This window comes from Saccopteryx bilineata, chromosome 1 (genome assembly GCF_036850765.1).
Source record: "Saccopteryx bilineata isolate mSacBil1 chromosome 1, mSacBil1_pri_phased_curated, whole genome shotgun sequence".
NCBI classification, from domain to species: domain Eukaryota; kingdom Metazoa; phylum Chordata; class Mammalia; order Chiroptera; family Emballonuridae; genus Saccopteryx; species Saccopteryx bilineata.
Genome location: NC_089490.1, coordinates 187,310,307 through 187,334,651, shown reverse-complemented (window position 1 = coordinate 187,334,651; position 24,345 = coordinate 187,310,307). Strand labels below are relative to the sequence as shown.

The following is a 24,345-nucleotide window of genomic DNA, read 5'->3' as shown; positions in this document are numbered from 1 at the left end:
CTCACAGATTCAGGATAGATATTTTTGCCAAGAATGCTACATAGGTGTACTTCCAGTAACCTCATAGCAACAGGTTTGTGTTCTCCCTAATAATGATGCTAGAAACTTTTCCCATGAAACACCTATTAACATTTTGCAAAGAATTAATATTCTTTGAAACATAGTTTAGAAAACACCCGTACAAGAAAAAAAAAGTGTTCCAGAGTTTGCTGACTAAAAAGCAGGTAGGGGTTAAAAATAATTTTTAAATAACAAACTTCCTCATTTCCTTAGGTAATACAGACTGAGCTTTCATAAAATTTAACACCTAAAAGCCCTAACCAAATAGCTCAGTTGGTTAGAGTATGGTCCAGATACACAAAGGTTGCCAATTCAATCCCTGGTCAAGGTACATATAGGAACAGATCAATGTTTCTGTCAGTCTGTCTCTCTAAAATCAATAAATAAAAATTTAAAAAGAAACTGAACACACACACAAAAAAATAATAATAAAATAAATAGTACAGATAAGCAACCCCAACTTAAGGAAATTAACTTTTTCCATATTCTATCCTTATTGTATTTACTGTGTTCAAGAACTGAAATTTGAAACCAGGTCTGACTGCTTCAATGTTCTTTCCACAAGACCCTCTTGCTTCTTCTGGATGTGTTTAATTTTTTTGCAATGGACTATTCTTGGGTCTACAATTAGTTTGGGGTAAAAGTGGTGGTCTGTCAGTCTAAATAATAATGAAGACGCTAAAAAAATTTTTATTCTTTATTCATCAAGAATCGACCGGCATCAAGTGACTGAGAAGGGCCTAACCCTTCACAACTGTATGCAATTGTGCAAATATATGTGGGGACTGGGGTCTTGGTTCCAGATACTAATTATAATAAAGGCCCCATTTATGACCTTTATTTTCTATTTGCCATAACTTGATCCTTGCTATTGCCCATTAACGATGTCATCATTACATTACACCCAACACTTTGGAGACTTCCGTTTATCCTAAAAATCCTAGAACTCAGGTGAAACTCAGTTTTATTACTTATTACATAACCTAACAGGTTTTCAAAATATTAGTTAACATTCTGCCCCTCCGTGAGGTAGCAAATGTTTAAGCGTACACTATTCGTTTTCATCTCTATTTCAGGCGAGAGCCTTTTCCCTCAGGTAACCTTCCGAAGGTGAGCGCGGGTCCCTGCTTTCGGTGCAAGCTAAGAAACTTTAATGTATACGAACGGGTGATTTAAGAAACAAAACAAAACTGCGAGATCTTCGACCTTTAAAAACGACGCCATGGTTTAAAAACTTGAGCTATATTTGGGCTGAAGGTTGAGCATTTATTCCGACAGGCTGGAAATTGCTTTGCAGAGTCTGAGTCTTCTTAACCTCGCCAGCTTGTCAAACGTCCGTGTCTCGCCCTTGACCCGGCGCTTGAAGTTTCCCGGGAGCGGAAGTCGGAGGTCTGCGTCTCCGGAGCCCAGGCCTGGACTCCGGCTTCGTCTCCCGGGCATCGCGAAGCGCTAAGGCCGGGAGGTGATGGGCGTTAACCTTTAACATGCAGGCCATTCACTCCGCTCCTGGACACAAGCAAAAGCTATCCGCAAGGCCGTAAGCCGCTCTCCCGCACTTCACTTCCCAAAAACTTCTCACGTCCACTGCACTCCCGCAGCCGTCACTTGTACGCGCCACACGCCACACCACGGGACCCCGCGGTCACGCCCGCCCGGACCCTGGCCACGCCCCGCAACGCCACTGGGCCCCCAAGCGTCGGGTAGTGACGCAGCGCCTGCGCGCCGCGGGTAGCGCGGGGCGGGGCGAACCCGGACAGCGGAAGGGGCGGGGCGCGGCTGCGCTTCCGTGCCCTCGGAGGGTGAGTACGGGGCGGGGGTAGCGCGCGGCGTCCGGCGCTGGCGTTAGGCTCTCGCCTCGGGCCGCGGGCGGGAGGTGGGGCGGGGGGTGGGGGTGGTGGGGCGCCCACTCGGCTTCGGGGGCGCCCCCTGGAGGATTTGGGGTGGGGGAAGGAAGAGGAGACTATTGAATCGGGTGGCGGTGGGTGTGCGGGATGTGTGGACTGGCAGGCGTCGGCAAAACGGGCTCAAAAGGGAAGGTTCGCTGTTTGTTATGCCTTAAAAAGGAGACGCTCTGAAAAGTGTTTGTAAATTTCATTATTTGGGGCAGGGTTGTGAGCATACCGTTATGCGAATGGTTAACTGGAGCATGGGGCCATAAAAAGCATGGTAGTCCAATGCAGTTACTGCCAACGAGAGTGACATTATATACCAGGATGTACTAGGGTTTAGTATCTGTTGTAGGTGTATCGGCTACTGTGCCCGGTCTCTTCCAGCAAACATGCTGTATTCCAGTAACTTGCATTTCTCATTAGGATTCGAAAGAACCTAAGCAAAATGTTACTATTATTTTTTTTAACAACCGTGCCCTAGTACATAAACTTTGGAAAACAAACAAAACAGAATTACCCCTTTTGCAAGTTGATAGAAAATTTCCAGAAAGTCTGTGCAGATTCCAAATCATTTTGGGGTTGTTCAGCATGCCTAAGATATTCTTTTATATAGCATATACTTCACATTTTTTTGTTCAACATAAAAAGAAAAAACAGGAACCGTTCAGTTCTTTGAAGGTTTGTATTCTGTGAGAGACAAAATAAACATGGGAAAGTTACATAACCATAAGAAACAGAAATGACGTTTGAGATATTCAGAGTTGTCTAAAGAGAACCTGGATTTGCCCTAGCAAGTGCTGGTGAATGCTTGAAACATCTGCTGATTGTTGCCACGCTGGCATGTGGGTCCCGCATACACAGATCCGATTTTCTCCAAACACAGGCTGAAAAATCTCCATTTTTATGTGATTAAAAAAAAATTTAATGTTATTAGCAACCAGTTGACTCACACCCTTTGTGACCTAGGAATAGGCAGTTTGTGACTTCTGCAGATTATCACCAGAGTATTGAGAAATCATTGGAATCGAAAGAGCAGAAAGTTTCTGGAAACCGATAGGATTTAAGAAAACTGGGATTTCAGCAGGGTCAGATAGGGGAGGTGTCTTAGAGCAGGAGGACTTAACAGATGAGTAAAATCTCGGGAAAGTAAGCGGAGATAATGAGGACACTTTCCTTAGAACAGGTATGAGAAAGCAAGGGCAGTCAATGGAAGAAAATGGTTTGGGTAGGCATCCTGACAATGCCAGACTGGACTTGATTCTAGGGCTGGGGTTATATATCAGAATCATCTGGAAGGTTTAGGAAAAGAGATTGCTGCCTCCACCTCAGATGGTCTGGGGTGGGGCCTGAGAATTTCCTTTTTTCATCAGTTCTCGGTTGATGCTGATGGTGGTGGTCTGGGACTACACTTTGAGAACCACTGTGCTAGGGTAAGGGGAACTGTTGGAAGTATTTGAGGTGGATGGTAAAGAGATTGATCACATTCACGGTTCAATATGAGTCTTTTTGTGAAGTCCAAGATGGAAGACTGCAAACAGGGAGAAAGAAAAAGGTTCCTTCCAGTTAGCACCTGCTTGATACCAGGCCCTCTGCCAGGCTCTGTCATGCACACTGGTTCATTTCATCCTCACTGTGACCTTGGTGTGGTCTTAATAGTTTCATATGGAGAGCAGTAGAGATAGCCCAGGTCTCATAGCTAGGCTAGTCTCAGAGCTCCCTGAGACTAGTTTCAGATTTGGATCACGGTAATAGCAGTAGAAACAAAAGCATTTCATGGTGATGGAATTTAGAAAAATAGAGACTTCTCAAGTACATTGAAACGTGCAAGTAGAAATTGGGAAATCTGAGTCTTAACTGGAAAAGTGATGAAAGGTAAGGTGGACAGGGAACTTGAGAACGGTCCCTGCGTGAATTCGGTGTGTTCTCTTACTCTTATACTGTATAACGATGACTTCTTTAAAAGTTGCTTGTTTAAAAAGTGATCCTGCTCTACCAAAATTTCCTGAAATTATTTGAAAAGGAGAAAGTAAAGCCTTCTATGGGGGGCAGGGTGATGAGAGATGCTAGAGATTAATGGCATCTGGCAGCTGATCCTCAAATCCGAAGTGATTAGCATTGAGAAATGGAAACACATGGTGTGACACTGCATCGACTGTGAGCTGTGCTGCACTGCGGACACGGACCTAACGTATTGATCTTGGAAATCCTGTATGCTCTTTCTTGCCAGAGTAGTTATTGGAATTGAAAATATTCATTGGATCAATTTGAAGACAAATATCCCAAGTCAGACTGGTTGCTGGTGAGCAAATTTTTAATAAAGGAAACCATCCATATATTGAAATCAGGCTTTAAAAAGAAAGTCCTTAAAATATGTAAATATTTATATATATATTGACTTTAAAATCTAGAATAATTATGTTTTCAAACATAACTGAATAATCAGTATAATGGTATTATTGAACTATACAAAATTATAGCATTCATTCGTTCATTTGTTCAGTGAGCAGTAAAATTTGATGTGGATACAAAGATAACTCAGTTTAGGCAAGATGGACATCTTAAAAATGATCACAGAACAGTGTGATCATTACTTTAATAGAGGGATATGAGCAGTACATGGTAACAAGAGATAGTGACAACTGAGGAGTGTAGAAAGGGGTCCAGGGAACTGTTACAGAGGAGGTGACACTTGGTTCTTGAAGGCTTTGGAGGAATTTGTGAGATGGTTAAAGGAGAGAAGGGCATTCTAGTCAGAAGAAACATCACAGGACAGTAGCCACAATGTGTAAGTATGGCTGTTCCAGGGCCTGTGTGCAGATCATTGGGAGGGAATGAGCACTGTTGGAGAGGTGGATAAGAGCACTCTCAAAAAGTGTATGAAGGCCCTGGCCAGTTGGCTCAGCCGTAGTGTCGGCCCAGTGTGTGGAAGTCCTGGGTTTGATTCCGGGTCAGGGCACACAGGAGAAGTGCCCATCTGCTTCTCCACCCTTCCCCCTCTCTTTTCTGTCTCTCTCTTCCCCACCTGCAGCCAAGACTGCATTGGAGCAAAGTTGGCCCGGGCACTGAGGATGGCTCCATGGCTTCTGCCTCAGGTGCTAGAATGGCTCCAGCCACAATGGGGCAACAGCCCAGATGGGCAGAGCATTGCCCCCTGGTGGGCATGCCAGGTGGATCCTGGTAGAGCACGTGTGGGAGTCTGTCTGACTGCTTCCCTGCTTCTAACTTTGGAAAAATACCCCCCCAAAATAAAAAATAAAGTGTATGAAATATTTATGTAATGACTATCTTGGCCGCATGGTAAACATCATTATGTTAGGAGCCATGTTGGATCCATACACCTATGTATTCCTAGACCTAGCACTGTGCTTAGTTTATAATAGGTTCTCAATAAATAGTTGCTGAGTGAGTGGAAGGCTGAATCACAGAAACACAGTTTCTACAGGTAAGGCAGAGGGAGCTTTCAAAATATTTTAAGCGGAGGAATAATACAATCAGATTTACTTTTTATGAGGATAAGTGCTAGTATGGAAGAAATGATTAGTAATGATCATAAAGATGGCTATAGTAGATTATTTTTTTTCTCCCATTAAGGTTGTGCTCATTGGTAGGTTGCAGTCTACATTAAAAAATAAAATAAAAAGACAGGATTAGAGTATGTCACGTGCAATAGGGGTATGTAATATTTTGTGAAACGTTTCAGTTATATGCCTGTGTGTTGACTGATATGAGTCCATTTTTTCCTATGGAGTGCTATCAAAGCTTGAAAGCCATTACAGTAGAGAAATGTGAAAATTGGAGAGAGGGGAATGGATATAAACGCTATTTTGGAAAAAAACAAATGTGAATCCTAAAATGCTGATGTCCACATGAACCTTCTTGCGGTGGTTGGGAGGATGCACTTACCAACACATTTCAGTGTTTTTGCCTACTTAATGTTTTCCATTGTTTATTAAAACATTGACATTCTGGTTTGTTAGGAATGACAGTGCTTTGAGGTATCTTACTGAATGTCGTAAATACTGCAAAAGTACTCTTGTATTTTGATAGTGCTCAGCTAAAATTGTAGGATGAAACTTGACTCCCAGGAATCATGGAAATTCATTGAAACGGGTTGGTTTGATTGGCAGAGTTCTTTGTTTTCTTCCCATAGAAATCAGGAAAAGATGCTTCATTCCACAAGCAGGTGGGCAGTCCTTCTCCCTACCCTGTGGTTCTGCCACTCCAGTAAACTTAGAAAATTGCCCATACAAGGCTGAGTTATATTGGCTTTTAAAACATTTCTAGGCTCCTTTAAAATCTGGTTGATCGGTTAAATTAATTGGTTTGAATATATAATGCACCTAGTTATCAGGTGTGAATTATTCTCTGCGGAGCAAAAAAAAATTAAAATTGTTTTAGAAACTTGGTCTGTTATTTCACGTAGTACATTATTGGGATCTTCTACTGATAAGGTTGGCACAGAAAATGTAATTTATCACTTGGCTTAAGCAAAAAAAAGAAAAAGAGAAAGAGATAAAGAAAATGAAAATCAACAGCCTGCTGTCATTTCATATTCAAATGTCAAGGGTTATTTTATGTTCCTTTGATGTGACATGATACTATTCCTCTTTTTATACAGTAGTCTAGAGTTGAAAACTCAGTTTTTCCAAAGTCCTGCCACTAGTTGAGATGCCTTGTTCAATCAATGTAACTTTCCCGAGCCACACCTGTAAAATACTCTCATCTGTGTTGTGAGGCTTAGCTGAGGAAATGCATGCACAATGTCTCACGGGTAATAGACGTGCAATAAAAGGTAGTAGCAGCGGCTGCTCTGCCATGGAGATGCTTCACAAGGTTTGGGGGCACCAAGAAAATGGCCCCTGGGGAGAGATTTAAAGGTGTAAAAACCTAAAATTATTGGCATCTGGATAGCGGCAAAAGAATGGAGTGATATGGTTATCATCCTTTTCCTGTCTCTTTTCACTTAGGACCTTTTAAGATGTGTATTGGCATCAAAGGGCAGAGAACTTCACAAACCCAAACTGATAAACCCTGCAGTAAACCATAAACATGTCAGATAGTTGACAAGGATTTTTCTGAGGAAGACTGCAATTAAATTGTAAGAAATCACTATTTTAAATGTTAGAGCAATCCACGTACTATTTACTATTAAACAAGTTTTACTTGTGTCATTTATTGAATATTATTTGCCTGCATAATTATAAGTGAGCATATTTTCATCTAGTAAAGTTCTTGTTACTGAGTTTTATCTTTGTTTTGGAAAATTAGTTGTCAGAGGTACCTTGATTTAAAACAGGGAACTTAGTGGACATTTTTGGTAAAGGTTCTCAGGTTAAGATTATTACTCAAACTTTTCTTTATAGTATATTAGATTAACATAAATTAGAGTATTTGTTCATGAACCTGAAACAAATTGTTAATAGGTTACCATGTGCCAAGCATTGTGCTAGATTCAGAGAAAACCAAGAATGAGATAATTGTCCTTTTTCTGGGAAGAGTGTCAGCTGGAATGAGGGATGAGACTTGGTGGGGAGACATCTATAAATAGATAAATTAGAACATAAGAGGACAGATACTGTCTTGAGATGTGAATACAAGGCTTTGTAGCACCTTGAAGAAAGATCATTTGACTGCCTTGGTAACGGGGGGGGGGGGGGCAGGCAGGAGATGTATCTCAGAAGAGGTGATATTTGAACTAAGTAGGAATTTTGTCAGGCAGAAAAAGTGGAAGATGTTCATTATGGACACCTAATATGTTTTATAGCATATATAGATGGTTTAAAAAAAATCTACATGCTTTAAGTAGCCAGTAAGATGATTCTGATAGAATCTGTGTGTAGAAGCAGAGCTAAAACGTGATTATCACTTTTCTCACTTTGCACATCTTTTTACTAGGTTTTTGAGTATATAGGCTGATTGTGTATCTAATTTAGAAAAGGATATATACACACTGAATGTAATACTGATGGTCACAATAACTGGTTAAATTAGGGACTCGTTAAGTTTGATTCTCATAAAGAAATCTAAATGCAGAAGGAAGCAAGTAATAGGTGATGGCAAAGATAAAGACAAAATCATGAATAGTTATTAGATATTTCTCATTAAAATTATAAAAATTCTAAATTTTATCTTAGAGATTTTCTTTTTACCAGAGCCATTGTATTTTGTTTTAGATGTCTTTTTGAGTGTTTGTGTGAAGGGTAATAATGGATGTTTTAAAGTTTGTTTTTAGAACTATTTTACACATTTTTTTATACATCATCCTTTAAGAATAAGACTACTTTTGTACAAACAGCAGTCATAGCTTTCCCCTCCCATCCAAAACAGAAAAATTATGAGTTTTAGTTCTAATAAACAAACTTAAAAATATTTTTCCTGAAATAGAATGTTATTTAGATAAAATTAGTTTTGTGTTGATTGGCTTTGAAATATTAGAGGTACTTTGGAGCAGTAATTTATTTCATTGTGCTATGTTACAAGGTACTCGACAACCAGAAATTTCGAAGAGTCCTGAACCCAAACCTGGTAGGCTATATATGTGTCATTTGTAAATTTTTGTTTGCCTCTGGAAGCTAGGTCTGTGACCTAAGTTTTACTCAAGTTTTATAAATTGGTATAATAATAATAAAGCTAACATTTATTGAGCTCTTACTCGGTGCAGGGCACTGTTGCAGGATTTTTTCATGAACTCATTGTTTTCTCAGCCTCCTGTTCTCTTACCCACTGAGAGGCAGGTGAGGCATAGAGTGGTTAAGTAAGGTGCCCACGGTCGTGGCAGGGCAGAGACTCCGTCCCTGAGGGTCATAACCTCTGTACTTCCCTGGCTGTCAGCATACTTAGCTTTCATTGTCTAATCCAGTTTGAAGTGGAGAAAGGTCAGTAAATCTAAGTAAAGCATCCTCAACTAATTCTGTAGTGGTTCAGACTTGAGTGTGCTTACCTGCAGAGACTGTCATCTGTGGGGCTGAGAACATGGATTTTCAGCCAGCCCCCAGGCGGTCTGACCATCCTTTGAGTAACACTGATCTGTTTGGACCACGGGCCTCACAGTTCATTTCACATGAAGGCTTATTGTTGGTGTGCTTATGGTCGGCCATCCTTTGCATGCATCTGTGTTCCAGGAGGAGTCTGTTGAGTACATCCTGTATCTAAACTTCCACCTCAGTACTGCACTACTAATCACGTCTTGTGTGCAGGATGAGTAGCAGAAGGCCAGTGGCAGAGGGATTTTTAAAAACATTTTGATCAAGTTTCAAGATAGGGTAGGTTTGATCTGAGAAAATCGTTAAGATGAATATGAGGTCTGTACACAGATAAGCATGATATAATATTTCTACCCTAATGGGTTTTATTGTGTTCATGAATTTATCAAGTTTAGTGTGTACATTGCCCTTCACGGTGGAGCAACAGTTCCAGGATTTGGGTTATTCTGAATATTAACTGTAGGCAAGGAGGGGTCTTCTCTCGTAGGTGTGGTAAGAAACTTTCACCCATTTGTGCCATCAAGACCTCTTATATGTGTTTTAGAATGTAGGGAAAACACTAAGCTTGCAGTGTAACAGCTTCAGTATCTTAGTTGTATGTGTTTCTTTCTTCTTTTTTTACTTTGCTTAGTATCTTTGTTGTATACTAAACTGGCAAAAATATTTTTTTATTTCTTTTAGGGAGTTACAAATCACATTGAGGCAAAAAACATCCAGTATTTTCTTCAGCTGCAAACAATGAATATTCCCGTGCTGCTACGACATCCTCACCGGCGTGCCCTAAAAGGCCTCCTGAGGACTCCTTCCCGACAGTACCAGTCCTCCTTTCACTCAACTAAGCCTGGACCAGGAGGCCCTTGCGCTCGGCCATTTGATTCTCCTGGACTGCACTGTACAAAGTGGCTACTGCTGTCACATGGCTTAAAGAGACAGTTATGTGTGCAGACAACCTTAAAGGAACATACAGAAGGACTTTCTGATAAAGAACAAAGATTTGTGGATAAACTTTATACTGGTTTAATCCAAGGGCAGAGGGCCTGCTTAGCAGAGGCCATAACTCTTGTGGAATCAACTCACAGTAGGAAGAAGGAGCTTGCCCAGGTGCTGCTTCAGAGAGTACTGGTCTACCACAGAGAGCAAGAGCAGCTGAACAGAGGAGAACCACGGGCTTTTCGAGTGGGTCAGTCTGGTTATGTTATTTTTTTACATGTCAGGAAATATTTTTCTAAATTCTCTCTCTCTGACCTCCTCTTCTTCCCCTCCCCCCTTCCCCTCCCCCACCCCCTCCTCCTCCCTCCTCTCTCTCCCTCTTCCCTTTCTCCTTTCCCTCCCCCTCCTTTACCCCCTCTCCTCACCCTCTCCTTACCCTCTCCTTCTTCCTCGCCTTCTCTTTTAAGTCTAAATAGTTTGCATTCTAATGGGGAATTTTTTTCTTTTCAGAATTTTGCAATGAGCTTTAAATGCTTTTTCACTGTAAAAAATTAGTCTTGGTATGTTGAAAAAAGATGTCTGACCATTTGAACCAAAGCTTTGTATTTTAAAAGAATAAAATAAGATTTCTATTGGCAAGAATCTTACTGTGGCTCCCAGAACAGAAATTGAATAGGAAGAACTGTTAACCAGTTTACTCCTTTCTCTTGGTAGTCCAGCTTACTAAACCGAATTCCCAGTTTTTTTTGCTTATTTCAACTATAATTATTCTTGTCACCTTTTTAATTTTTTTTGTATTTTTTTGAAGTTAGAAGCGGGAGGCAGTCAGACTCCCACATGTGCCCTACCGGGATCCACTCAGTATGCCCACCAGGGGGCAATGCTCTGCCCATCTGGGGCATTGCTCCGCTGCAACTGGAGCCATTCTAGTACCTGAGGGGGAGGCCGTGGAGCCTGGGCCAACTTTGCTCCCATGGAGCCTTGGCTGCGGGAAGGGACGAGAGAGAGAGGAAGGAGAAGGGGAAGCGTGGAGAAGCAGATGGGCGCTTCTCCTGTGTGCCCTGACTGGGAATTAAACCCAAGACACTCTACCGCTGAGCCAACCAGCCAGGGCCTATTCTTGTCACCTTTTAAAATTCTACTTCTTGAGTGTTGCATTAGTCTTTTTGTAAGTTTCACTTCTTTCAGATACTTTTTGTTAGAATTTCTGGGAGTGGTTTGGCTCTGAGCACAGCCATCTCAATACCAAAAGGTATGTTAAGGAGAGATCATATTCATTTGCCATCTAAAAATATTAGATGTTCACTTAATTTCTTGAACATTTGACTTGTTTCTGTAATTGCATTTAAGCTTGTTATATTTTTGAAATTGTGCATTTTTAAAACAAGATATGATTGATAATCAGGAATTAAGTGAGTCAGTTTGGGGTTGGTTGGAGAGCTGTTCATGATGGCAGACGAGATGATTCCAGCTAACCCCTCACTAGAAACAACTTGACCTGGTGTGTGAAGCGCAGAGTTTTGTGGGGAATAGGTAAATACACTTATAAATTGACTGGCATTACATTAGACTTTTATTTCTTAGTTTATTGGGAATATGGGGACTAAAACCTTTTAGTTTTCAGGGTAACGGGGCATAAGTGCTTTAAAGAGAATTTTTAAAAGAGCTCACCAACCATTACTTTTCACACATCTTATTCTGCCCTCACTGAGAGTACTACATAGGCGGTTAATATTCTTTATGCAAACTAGCAAGCTCCCAAAGAGAAATTTTAGTTATGACAAACAAAGTATTTACCTCTCAGGCTTTAGAGAGTCTTTGAAGAGATGTCCCAGAAATATCTGTAGTTAACCACTAACCCACACATAACTCATAAATCAGAGGGAACTCAAAATTGTTTCCTTCCTATATCTCTGTTACTCAGGAACTAGATAAATAAATGGATTTTCCTTTACTGCTTTCGGAAATGTTAAACTACTATAATGATGGTTTTAATAAATTAGGAGAAACAGAAGGAAGTCTAACATCTTAATAGAACTCATCATTTATTTCATTAAATCAGGAGATCTCTCTCTCTCTGTAGGATTGTCTGGGCCCCCTGGTGCTGGCAAGTCAACCTTTATAGAATACTTTGGGAAAATGCTTACTGAGAGAGGGCACAAACTGTCTGTGCTGGCCGTGGACCCTTCCTCCTGTACTAGTGGTGGTGAGTGTTGCTACGCTACTGGAATTGCCCAGCATGGGCTCTGGGGCTCTGTTAGTGGGAATTTGCAGTCATGTGACTTCCATCTTCTAGCTGAGTTTGGCCTCACTGACGGAAGGGAGTTCAGGGGGTGAGGTGGAGGCTGAGGGAGGTCGTTTGAGGCATTGGGCTCCACAGACAGGGAAGGCCCAGGAGTAGCCTAGGTCCTTAGAGAAATAGGAGAACACTGCTAGGTGTTGAAGACAATTAAAAGCAGATTTCATCCCTTTGTCACGCCTGAGGCTGGGCCCCTCTCCCCTCCTGTTTTTCCTGGCTGCATCAGCCCCTGCACCATTCAGAAAGTGGGTCCTTTCCTCATTCCTTATTTTCTTCTTATTGTAATTTCTCTTAAGTTAAAAACCTTATAACTTTATAACTTGTCAGCTGTTTACATTACATGTTCAGTTAACAGAAAGTTCTTAGAGGGCCCGTGTGATGTACTACCACTGTTCCCTGCAGCACTCAGCATTGTGCATTGCACACAGTGCTCGGCCATTATTACTGATTCAGGGGCATGCAGTTACTCATTTTAATTTGCAGCTCATCAGAGATGAAATGAATAAAGGTAGTTCCCCAAAGGATCATGTAAGGAAAACATACAGCATGCTGTATCATCAGGAAAGAATTTTCTTCTCTTACGCCGCTTTATGATTTAAGCTTCTCACGTTACAGCTGTCCATTTAACAAGTGTTCAGTACCTACTGTAGGTAAGATATTGTGCAAGGATGGTGCTGTTTTGTCTGATGGTGAATGAGACCAGTCCCCATGGCCGTGCGGAGCTCTGTGTCATGCGAGGGAAGCGCCGTTACAGTGGAATGTGTGTAGTGAAAAGGGAAGTACAGTCTGCTTTGTGGAAGTGTTCGGTTTGTAAACTGTGAGTTTAAGGCTAAAAACTAAAGACGATATAATCATATTTCTGGGCCTTTAGATTAATCGAGAGGATGACAGTAATTTCTGTTACTGCCCATGGAGAAATCTAGCTGAGAACATCCACAGTTTTTGATTCACTATAATCAAAAGGTTAACTGTAAAATGAAAATTATATTCCCAAGGTGCAAGATTCAATTCATATCACTGTAGTGTCTTGTTTACAGTCTAAGAACTTTGTTAAAGGTACGTACCCAAACAAATTTTTTACAGTGGCCTTCATTACCAAATCGATGAGAAGGTTTTTTCCCCCCAGCCTTGATAATATACTAGAATACTTGCAATAGCAAAAGAAAATAACAGCTTGAGGTAATACCAGCAGAAATGGTGACATAAGAGTCTTTTTTTTTTTTTTTTTTTTAATTTAAGGCAGAGATAGGGACAGACAGACAGGAACGAAGAGAGATGAAAAGCATCAATCATCAGTTTCTCGTTGTGCGTTGCAACTTCTTAGTTGTTCATTGATTGCTTTCTCACATGTGCCTTGACCGCGGGCCTTCAGCAGTCTGAGTAACCCCCTGCTGGAGCCAGCAACCTTGGGTCCAAGCCGGTGAGCTCTTTGCTCAAGCCAGATGAGCCCGCGCTCAAGCTGGCGACCTCGGGGTCTCGAACCTGGGTCCTTCTGCATCCCAGTCCGACGCTCTATCCACTGCGCCACCACCTGGTCAGGCGACATAAGAGTCTTATTGAAGATGCACAGCTGTGTGATTCCTGACCCTTTTCAGATCAGAAATGAGAGCCCCTTTCGCAGGGAGAGACTGAAAAAAAATGCTCAGGGATAAACAGGCCACTGTATGTGTAGGTTTTTACCTTATTGCAGCAGTGTTTGCATTGGAAAAACAGCATTACTGTAAGGTTTGAGAAGCCAGCCTAGAGCTGAGGCCTTCCCGAGGGCTGTGCCCAGCAGGGTAGCGGTCACTGGCAGAGACTGGGACATGGGGGAGGAGTCTCACAACGTGCAGTTGTGTGTGAGGACCTATGGGATAATAATTTCAAGTACAGCTTCAGCAGGTTGTTGACTTACACACATGATTTCATGTAGAAAATTATTTCAGAGGTTTTATGTGCAGTGAATAAGGTAGTTGAGACGTGGTGGGTCTCTGCTCCAGAATTAGAACCTGTGAGAACTGCAGTCATAAGGGGAAAGATCACGTCTTTAGAGAACTTCTCAATGTTTAGTGTCGACTTGGTGTGGAATAATTAGCTTTGGACAGAGTGAAATTAGAATTCATGTTAGAACAGTACCGCGATTTCACAGGTTAACGTGGCTAAAGGGGAGATGGTGATTTAAATCATTTCAGACCTTTTAAGTCTCCAAGAATTTGCAAATATTGATGTTTGCCAAAATTCTGCAATAACCCTGGAACCTCACTGCAGGAATTAAGTTAATTGCCTATTCTGAGCAAGCATTCAGCATACAGAACGTATAAGACATGGTCCTAGAGGCAAGGAACTTACACTTAAGCAGGGCCTCTCAACCCTGGCACTAGTGACATTCTGTTGTTGGCAGCTGCCCTGTCCCTTAAAGGATGGTTTGCTATATCCTGGCCTCTGCCCACCAGATGCCACTGGCAGCTTGTCCCCCAATTGTGACAAGTAAAAATGTCTAGCTATTGCCAAATTTCCTCTGGGGCAAAATCACCCCCAATTGAGAATCATAAACACAGTCACATTAAGAGGATACTCTTTTAAAGAAACCACCGTGGCCGGAATGGAAGACTGGTTTGGGGACTAGTGGAAGCTGAAATTGGACAGGCAAGGTGGGGCTGAAGAATCTAGATCTGAACCTCTAGTCAGTGGGAAGCTGACTAGAGGTTCTGAGGGGCTTGAAGTTTTAAAAAGGTTAATTCAATGTCATTGTGTACACTGTGCGGGAGAAAAGCTGAATAATATAAAATGCAGTTAGAGATTTTGGGAGAAATGTCATAAAACACTTTCCCTAGGAATTGGCTAATTGATGACTGGCCCTTGTGGGTGTTCCATGATTGTAAAATGACACTTTGTGTTTTAGGGTCTCTCTTGGGTGATAAAACCCGAATGACTGAGTTATCAAGAGATATGAATGCATACATCAGGCCATCTCCCACTAGAGGCACTTTGGGAGGTGTGACAAGGACCACAAATGAAGCTATTCTGTTGTGTGAAGGAGGGGGATATGACATCATTCTTATTGAAACTGTAGGTGAGTGTGGTTTTCTACTTCATAACAAAACACTGTTCTAATGAACTCTACATAAAAATGAGTAACAACTAATTTCATTTGTTCGTTCAGCAGATATTTACTAAAGGTATAATTAAATACAAGGTAGCTCAGGCTCTTTAGTAGAGATGAGTATATAGGCTATAATTCTGTCCTTCAAAAGCAGAAAAGTCTTGGCCCTGGCCGGCTGGCTCAGTGGTAGAGCGTCGGCCTGGCGTGCAGGAGTCCCGGGTTCGATTCCCAGCCAGGGCACACAGCAGAAGCGCCCATCTGCTTCTCCACCCCTCCCCCTCTCCTTCCTCTCTGTCTCTCTCTTCCCCTCCTGCAGCCAAGGCTCCATTGGAGTAAAGTTGACCCGGGTGCTGAGGATGGCTCTATGGCCTCTGCCTCAGCGCTAGAGTGGCTCTGGTTGCAACAGAGTGATGCCCCAGATGGGCAGAGCATCGCCCCCTGGTGGGCGTGCCAGGTAGATCCGGTCGGGCACATGCGGGAGTCTGTCTGACTGCCTCCCTGTTTCTGGCTTCGGAAAAATATAAAAAAAAAAAAAAAGGCAGAAAAGTCTTGTCTCTGAATAACTGTTATACAAGGTGATATGGTATAAGTGCCAGACAACACCTGTAAGCACCAGCATGGCTTACAGAAACAATAACATGACACCTGTTTTGTTTGAGCACATTTCATATGTCTACAGTGTTTGCCAAGAAAATTAATGTAGTTGCATACCTTTTTTTTTTTTTTTTAGCGAGAGAGACAGAGGGGACAGACAAGAACAGAGAGGCAGGAAGGGAGAGAGATGAGAAGCATCAATTCTTTGTTGCTGCCACCTTACTTGTTCATTGATTTCTCATATGTGGTTTGACCCGGGGGTAGGGGACTACAGCAGAGTGAGTGACCCTTTGCTCAAGCCAGTGAGCTTCAGGCTCAAGCCAGCAGCCATGGGGTCATGTCTATGATCCCATGCTCAAGCCAATTACCCTGTGGTGAAGCCGGTGAGCCCACTCTCAAGCCAGTGACCTTGGGGTTTTGAACCTGGGTCCTCTGTTTCCCAGTCCAACACTCTATCCACTGTGCCACCACATGGTCAGGCTGCATGCCTCTTGAATACAGGACGACGTGTATTTCATTTTTATATTTTTATTGCATAATTGCATATGATGACAATACTGAAGTGGAAACCCAAGAAATTGACACTCTTGTGGAGAGAAGCTCTATTAGATCACCATATGATAAATGTTGCGGTGTGAGCGTTGAACTTAGTTTTGAAGGAATAATTAGAGTTACATGAAGTATGGGCTGAAGGGCATTTGCAGAGATACAGAGGAGCGAGGGAACATGGCCATTTGGAGAACCATGAAGTGTGCTCAGCTAACCTAGAGCAGCGGGAAGACCGGGGTGGGGGAAGTCGGCTGGAGGGAGCACCGCCCCCATCGAAGGTGGATGGGGGAAAGGTACCCTCGCGGTAGCAGGAGGGTCACAGGAGAAGAGGACCGTGCAAACCACGTGTGTTATCTGGAGTGTGTTGGCTGCTTGTCCCAGAGACTCAGAACAACTGATTCCAATGAGGAAGAGGATTATTATTTGTGAATGGTAGAGACTTGGAGGCAGGCAGTCCTGAGCCGGCGCGGGGTCCTACCTTGCCCTCCATGCCCCGGGTTCTGTCTCTTCTGTTCATTCTTAGCACGTGGTTTCCTAGGCTGCTCATGGTTAAAAAATGGCTGATGGAGCTCTGATGACACGTCCACGTTCGGAGAGAAGGAAGGAGAAGGGGGAATGAGGAGGGAGAAGGGGCAGGCCAAGGCGTCGACCTCCTGGCTGGGTTAGCCCTCTTGAAAAAAACCCCTCCTCATGAGTGCGTTCACTCGTTAATCATCTGTTGCTGAAAGGGGCCTGGGGACATGGCCGCTCACCTGGTATGTTGCTGCTCCTAATGACACTGCGGTCAGTCGGGAAGGAGGGAGGACCGAAATGAAATGGGCGCTGGAAGCCTCTGCCGCACCGGGGACAGAGGTCCGAGAGGGGCTTTAGTGGGGTGAGCGCTGTGGAGTCAGAGTCAGCCTTAAGTGGACTGAGAAGAATGTGAAGTGGTCAGGGGTGACGGTGAGCACGTATTGCTTTTCTCTGGAAACTTAGCTATCAAGAGAAAGTGAGAAATATGGCAGTGTGGGAGGAGATTGTGAGATTTTTGTTTGTTTTGTTTGGTGTTCGGGTGAGAAAGACTTGAGTACAGTGCCTGGGATGTGTTGAGGGACAGAGCCTGTAGACAGAGGTGAGGTCAGGGTAGGGTGCGCGGGCCCACAGCAGGGAAGGGAAGCAGGGGCTTCAGCCGGTACCCAGGACACCTGGAAGCAGAGGGGCAGGGAGGCAGGGTTATGTATAGACTGCTTACTCGCGGAGGGAGAGGGAGAAGACGGGGAAGTTCTTGCCACTTCTTTGCTGTGAAGCAGGTGCACGGTGGTCATTGTGTGGAGAGGTCATGGGGCAGTGAGGGCTTGCGCCGCCGCTGTGAGAGATGGGAGGAAGCTGACTGAGGGCATTTGGGACATCGCTCCTCCAGGGCTGTGAGGAATTTGCAGTAGACATTGGGGCCCAGGACCCTGAAGAGGTGCCCTAGATCCACACCTGAGCGGTTTCTGCAGCGTGCGTGTGTCCAGAGGCTCGGCCACATAAGCGGGGTCTGTGGCTGGGGCATTGCGGGGCTGGTGTAGAAGGGTGAGAAGGCCAGGAAGCCGAACGTGTTGACAGGCATAGTCCAGAGAGTCACAGTGTTTGCGCTGCTCATGGGTGAGAGGGACACAGAGCGGCAGGAGTGGGGGAGAGGGGAGGCTTGGAGGCCCCCATTCGCTCGGTGCCTAAGACTAATGGGAGGAAGGACAGAGGGACGGGAAGATAGCAGGTGTGCGCATAGGGTGAGCAGCATTTCATACGTTCTCCAGAGGTGGGCTCTGGAAAGTGGGATCAGGTCGAGTGGATGATTGAGTGAATGAAGTGGAATGGAAATGATGGTCAGTGCAGTTGAGAAAGTCAATTTACTGTGACTTAAAATTTCAGGTGTGGGTCAGTCGGAGTTTGCTGTCGCTGATATGGTTGACATGTTTGTTCTACTACTGCCGCCAGCAGGAGGGGATGAATTGCAGGTAATTGTTTTGGCTTATTCCTCCCCAAAACACAAAGTATACCTCACAAAATACAAGTTTCAAATGTTGTATTGTTGTAAATTAAGTTGATATTAGTGTAGGGAAAGCAAAAGCAGCATTCACATTGGCTAAAGTACTTGTCAAAGGCAGAGACTATATTTTTTCTCAACTTATGGTAATAGAATTTATGGCCTTGAGCTAATAATGATAGTAGCTTAGGTTTTCCACGTGTAACATGAGAGAAGTGGAATACACAGACAGCTCCAGCAAGAGGGATACTGTCCTATGGGCGTTTATAGTGCCGTTGGTTCAAAAGTTCCTTGTATGATACCACTTTTTTTTTTATAAAGAGGCAGACTCCTGCATGCGCCCTGACCGGGATCCACTTGGCAAGCTCACTACAGGGCGATGCTTTGCCCATCTGAGGCCACTGCTCCGTTACTCGACAGTCGGGCTAGTCCAGCACCTGAGGCGGGGCCATGGAGCTTTCCTCAGCACCTGTGACCAAATTACTCTAACCATTCAAGCCATGGCAGCTGGAGGAAAGGAGGGAGGAAGAGAGAGAAGGGAAAGGAGGGGAGGGGTATAGAAGCAGATGGGCGCTTCTCCTGTGTGCCCTGACCTGGAATTAAACCTGAGATATCTACATACCGGGCTGATGCTCTACCTCTGAGCCAACCAGCCAGGGCCTAGATATCACTTTGTTTTTAACGGGGATCTCACTATCATAGTTGATTATATGTATTGTAAAAGAAGATTCTTGCTTTCCTCCTGCAGTGCAGGTCTGGCATTGACTACCTGTAGTTAACAGCCTTCCCAGGTTGAGGGCGCTGTCCTCCATGAGACTGCTCTCACTCCAGACACCAGCAGCGGGCCTGGGGGGTTCCCAGGCCACCCATGGCTCTGACCAACTGGCCACAAATGTGGGGGTTCCCACAGGTCTGATAATTAACTAGTATGACTCACAGAACTCAGGGAAGCACTGTATTAATAGTCACAGTTTTGTTACAGATGACACGAAGCAGGACTGGCCAGGTGAAGAGACACATAGGGAGAGTTCTGGAAGGGTCCCAGGGTTGAAACTTCTCTGATCCTCCTGGCACGTGGATGTGTCTCACCTACCTGGGAGGTCACCTGAGCTGTGTCTGCAGTTCTTCCTGGGGTTTCTTTATTTAGGTACGATTCACTGAGTCATTGTCCACTTGAGTGAACTTGCCTGCCCCCCTCGCCCCTGCCACTGCATCCTTCCCCAGGGTCAGGCTCAAGGGACCAACCCTTTAACCATATGGTTGGTCTTCCTGGTGTCGCCAGATCCCAGTCTGAACTCCTCAGCGTAATCCCAGGCACCCGTGGTGAAGAAGGAAATTCCAAGGATTTAGAGGTTATTTCCTGGGAATCTTGGACAAAGACTAGACAGATTCTTTATTATACAATACCTCCTTCCACTTGTATAATTCTAAAACAAATAGTGACAGCAGACTATAGATGCAGCAGTTGAGAAACATTAACTATTAGAATTTAATCATTGAATTTATGTTTAAAAATAATAGTAAAGAAATCTGAATCTTAGATGGAAAAAAAATCTACATTTTTCCAAATAAGGTTTGGCCTTAGTCTAGTGTTTTTATAAAGTGTAATTTAAATCAAGGGATTCAGGCATTTTTAGCCATTAGGTTTTTCCTCAAAAGCTAACTGGAGCCTGATCAGGCAGTGGCGCAGTGGATAGAGCGTTGGACTAGGATGCAGAGGACCCAGTTTCGAGACTCCAAGGTAGCCAGCTTGAGCACAGGTTCATCTGGTTTGATCAGAGCTCACCAGCTTGGACCCAAGGTCGCTAGCTTGAGCAAGGGGTCACTCAGTCTGCTGAAGGCCCACAGTCAAGGCACATATGAGAAAGCAATCAATGAACAACAAAAGTGCTGCAATGAAAAATTGATGCTTCTCTGCTTCTCATCTCTCTCCCTTCCTGTTTGTCTATCCCTCTCTGACTATCTCTGTAAAATAAAAAAACAAATTGGAAAAAAATAAAATGCTAGATACATTTAAGGAAAACTTCAAAGACTTTGTTTCTGGAAATGCAGAATGTGGTCATAGGTGTGTTCTCTGTTTAAGCGGGTACTGATGGATGGTGCGCCCTCTTGCATTGTTAGCTCGTGAGAAGCAGAATCCATCATGAGACGACGTGAACTGACTCCGGCCACTCATTCTTGTTGTGTCTTGATGATATATTTACTGTAATTCTGAATGTCTTTCATCATGTTAGGCTCTAAATTTAGAAGAGATGTTACAGATGACTTTCATAATCCCAAGAAGTGGTGCTTTTGAGTAATTTCTGTTGAATAATTGTGATTCCTAGTACACAGGGCTTGCAGGGAAAGCATTAGTTAATGAAGTATATGATTTCAAAACCTTAGCGTTTAACTGGCCTCCCATTTCTTTTTTGCTGTAAATAAATTAAATGTTTCTGATAAATCCTTTCTCATTTTCTCTTGAGGGTATCAAAAGAGGTATAATTGAGATGGCAGATTTGGTGGCTGTAACTAAATCGGACGGCGATTTGGTTGTGCCCGCACGGCGGATACAGGCGGAGTACGTGAGCGCGCTGAAGTTACTCCGAAGGCGCTCGAAGTTCTGGAGACCGACGGTGAGCTGGCTCCGTTCGGCCGTTCACTGCGGCGTGTGCCATGCGTGTCAGAGGGCCGGCGTCCCAAGCGAGTTCTGTGGTCCGTCTTTGCTTGTATGTGAGATTACTGTTTTAAAAATTATGGCAAAGCCAGAGTATGTAGTCGTGATTTTAAATGTAGTCCTTCCACCACTAGATGCCAAAGACTAGATGTGAGGTGGTGGATCAGATTGCTGAATGTTTAACTTGAGCCATTAGGAAGTGATAGCAAATCCATTCTGAAAGGAACCGGCCTTCAGATTATGGAGCAAAGAAGGATTGGATTATCTATGATGAAGTCTGGGTAGGAGTGAAAACATCACATTGTGCCTGTTGGGTGCTGCTTTCGGTGAGGGCGAGGAAGAAGGGAGACAGCTGTAATGAGTAGTGCAGTGGGGTGGCCGTGCGCCTCTCCTCGGTAGGAGGAGACTTGCAGAACACTCGGCTGTGACTCCTGTGCTGAGAACAGTGAGGATGTGATGTGCTTACATTACTCCTGGGGCCTCCGGTCACGTGCGTGTCGGGTCTGCAGCACCCGGGTATGGCGGGGCTGGGCGTCCCTGACTTTCACCCCCCCCCACCCCCCCAGTCACGTGCGTGTCAGGTCTGCAGCACTTGGGTACGGCAGGGCCGGGCGTCCCTGACTTTCACCCCACCCCCACCCCAGCCACGTGTGTGTCAGGTCTGCAGCACTTGGGTACGGCGGGGCCGGGCGTCCCTGACTTTCACCCCACCCCCACCCCCGCAGTTACGTGCGTGTCAGGTCTGCAGCACTTGGGTACGGCGGGGCCGGGCATCCCTGACTTTCACCCCCCCTACCCCCCCAGTCACGTGCGTGTCAGGTCTGCAGCACTTGGGTACGGCAGGGCCGGGCGTCCCTGACTTTCACCCCACCCCCACCCCAGCCACGTGTGTGTCAGGTCTGCAGCACTTGGGTACGGCGGGGCCGGGCGTCCCTGACTTTCACCCCACCCCCACCCCCGCAGTTACGTGCGTGTCAGGTCTGCAGCACTTGGGTACAGCGGGGCCGGGTGTCCCTGACTTTCACCCCCCTACCCCCCACCACCCCCAGCCACGTGCGTGTCGGGTCTGCAGCATTGGGGTACCGTGGGGCCGGGCGTCCTGGATTTTCACCCCACCCTCCCCATCCCCCCAGCCACATGCGTGTCAGGTCTGCAGCACGGGTGGGGGGGGGGGCGTCCCTGACTCCTCGGTCACGTGTGTGTCAGGTCTGCAGCACTTGGGTACGGCGGGGCCGGATGCTCTCAGCACTGGCTGAGTCAGGCATCTTTGACGGGGTTGCTCAATTGAGTTGTATCGTCTGCACTCGGGCTTCAGAGAACCTACCTAGCATGGTCTTCTCTCCCGTGTGACCCTCTCACAGGGCCTCCGTGATGCCTCTGAAGACCACCTGGGGAATTCTGAATCCAAGTAAATCTCTGGGCTAAGAGACTTGACCAGGAGTCGGTAATTCATTTCTGCTCTGCACTGAGGAGTCCTAGTCAGTTACCCGGTGTATTTCCCAGTGTGGTACCTGGGACACAGCAGTGAGATGTCTCGTTTTTGCCATTGCCTTTGCCCTTCCACTGTCAGAATTAATTGGTGAGTGTCAGAGTGTCCATGAAAGTGTATTCTGTCATTTTAAGTAACACAGTTGCGGTTTTTCCCTTTTGACTAGGTAGTTCGTATATCTGCCAGGAGCGGAGAGGGGATCACTGAGATGTGGGATAAGATGAGAGAGTTCCGGGACCTCATGCTGGCCAGCGGGGAGCTGACCGCCCGGCGCCAGAAGCAGCAGCAGGTCTGGATGTGGAGCCTCATTCAGGAGAGTGTGCTGCAGCACTTCCGGAGCCACCCCGCCGTGCGGGAGCAGCTTCCTCTACTGGAGAGAAAGGTCCTCAGCGGCGCCCTCGCCCCAGGGCTGGCCGCAGACTTGCTGCTCAAAGCGTTTAAAGCGGAGACTCATGAGATGCATCCTGTACAATAGCTTTACATAGCGTTTCATAAAGACTTTAATATTAAAAGTCACTTGTGTGTTTATATTTTCAGTAATTCTTTTGTGGTGCCCTCAGCCTCCTTGTTTATGAACAGTGCTTGAAAACTCAATGTTAGAGGTGGATGGAAAGGTCAGGCGGTCGGGCAGTATTTCAAAGGTACTGTTACGTGTTACTGATTTCCGTTTATTTCTTTCTGTTCTAATATCTTGGCATGGTGGCCTATAGAATAATTTCTTCTCAACAGCCAGGAGCAGAGAAAGCTGAGGACAGTGAAAGATTGTTTACCTTTTTTTAAAAATTAAGTTAGAGGTGGGAAGACAGGCAGAGACAAACTCCTACGTGCCCCTGACCAGGATCCACCTGGTAAGCCCCCTGCAGGGCAATGCTCTGCCCATTTGGGGCTGCTGCTTTGTTGCTTGGCAACCGAACTATTTCAGCACCTGAGGCAAGGCCATGGAGGTATCTTTAGTGCCTGGGAAGCAGATGGCCGCTTCTCCTCTATGCCCTGACTGGGAATTGAACCTGGGACTTCACACACTGAGCCAATGTGCCAGGGTCAGATTGTGTACCTTAAAATGCCTCCTTTGATTCTATATTCTCCGGGAATTTTGAGAGAAAATGTAAGCCAGAACAATACCCAGTGGGTATCTAAGAGTAGAAAGTCATGGTTGACTATTCCAGAAATTTCTGAAATGGCCATGCACGCAAGTAACAGAATAGTTGGAATGTATGTTGATGTGAATGCAACTTTAAAATTTTCTGTCTGTAAAATTAGGGTAAGAAAAGATACTTGACTTCGTTGGGTTGTTGGAAGAGTTAAATGAGAAATTGTAAAATGCTTAGTACTTGGTAATTGGTAGGTGTAGAAATATTACACGTGTACACTCATGACAGACCTCTGTTCTATAATACAAACTAGCATCGTTTAGTTTGGGCAACTACTTAATCTCCCTGTGCCTCAGTTTCCTCATTATTGAATGGGACTGACAGTAGTGTGCACCCAGAGTTGTTGAAAGGACTTTTACTTAACATACATAAACAGTTATTAAACTGGACATAGTAAAGTGCTAAATAAATATTTACCAATAGTCACTACCTCTTAGGGGGTGAGGATTAAATGAACTGGTCTCCCTCTAGCTCAGAAGGGTCTTTTCAGAAAGGCCTCATAGGTTGATTTGCCTTTGTCAAAGGCATAATTACCATTCATTTATGTAGGGAAATAAGAATGTGCTACACTCCAAACTGAGCTCCAGAATTAACAGGCATTTTGCTAAAACAATACCAATTTCATTGAAGTGACTAGCATTACTTGTTCAGTTAC

The 24,345-nt window shown here is 44.6% G+C and overlaps 1 protein-coding gene across 6 annotated transcripts; it reads left to right on the top strand.

The window, feature by feature from the left end:
* The first annotated feature begins 3,835 nt into the window (after nt 1-3,835).
* MMAA (metabolism of cobalamin associated A) lies at nt 3,836-23,067 on the top strand. 6 transcript variants are annotated; one of them, XM_066232549.1, is made up of 10 exons: nt 3,836-4,248; nt 6,917-7,047; nt 8,430-8,474; nt 9,614-10,112; nt 11,946-12,068; nt 15,043-15,213; nt 18,280-18,365; nt 20,860-21,102; nt 22,412-22,494; nt 22,706-22,823. In XM_066232549.1, the coding sequence occupies exons 4-9, from the start codon at nt 9,671-9,673 to the stop codon at nt 22,460-22,462; spliced, it is 1,116 nt and encodes a 371-aa protein (XP_066088646.1). In that variant the 5' UTR covers nt 3,836-4,248; nt 6,917-7,047; nt 8,430-8,474; nt 9,614-9,670; the 3' UTR covers nt 22,463-22,494; nt 22,706-22,823. The 6 variants fall into 6 exon arrangements, with proteins under 6 accessions (XP_066088646.1, XP_066088641.1, XP_066088617.1 ...); XM_066232544.1 differs by lacking the exon at nt 22,412-22,494 and having other exon boundaries at nt 4,025-4,248; nt 22,710-22,911; XM_066232520.1 differs by lacking the exon at nt 22,412-22,494 and having other exon boundaries at nt 4,026-4,248; nt 22,706-23,067.
* Nucleotides 23,068-24,345: the final 1,278 nt, after the last annotated feature.

Bases quoted from the DNA above. Each gene is read 5' to 3' on its own strand.
- MMAA (XM_066232529.1), top strand. From the start codon at position 9,671: ATGAATATTCCCGTGCTGCTACGACATCCTCACCGGCGTGCCCTAAAA. The intron at 10,113-11,945 runs GTCAGTCTGGTT...CTCTCTCTGTAG, and splicing joins ACCACGGGCTTTTCGAGTGG to GATTGTCTGGGCCCCCTGGT. The intron at 15,214-18,279 runs GTGAGTGTGGTT...TTAAAATTTCAG, and splicing joins CATTCTTATTGAAACTGTAG to GTGTGGGTCAGTCGGAGTTT.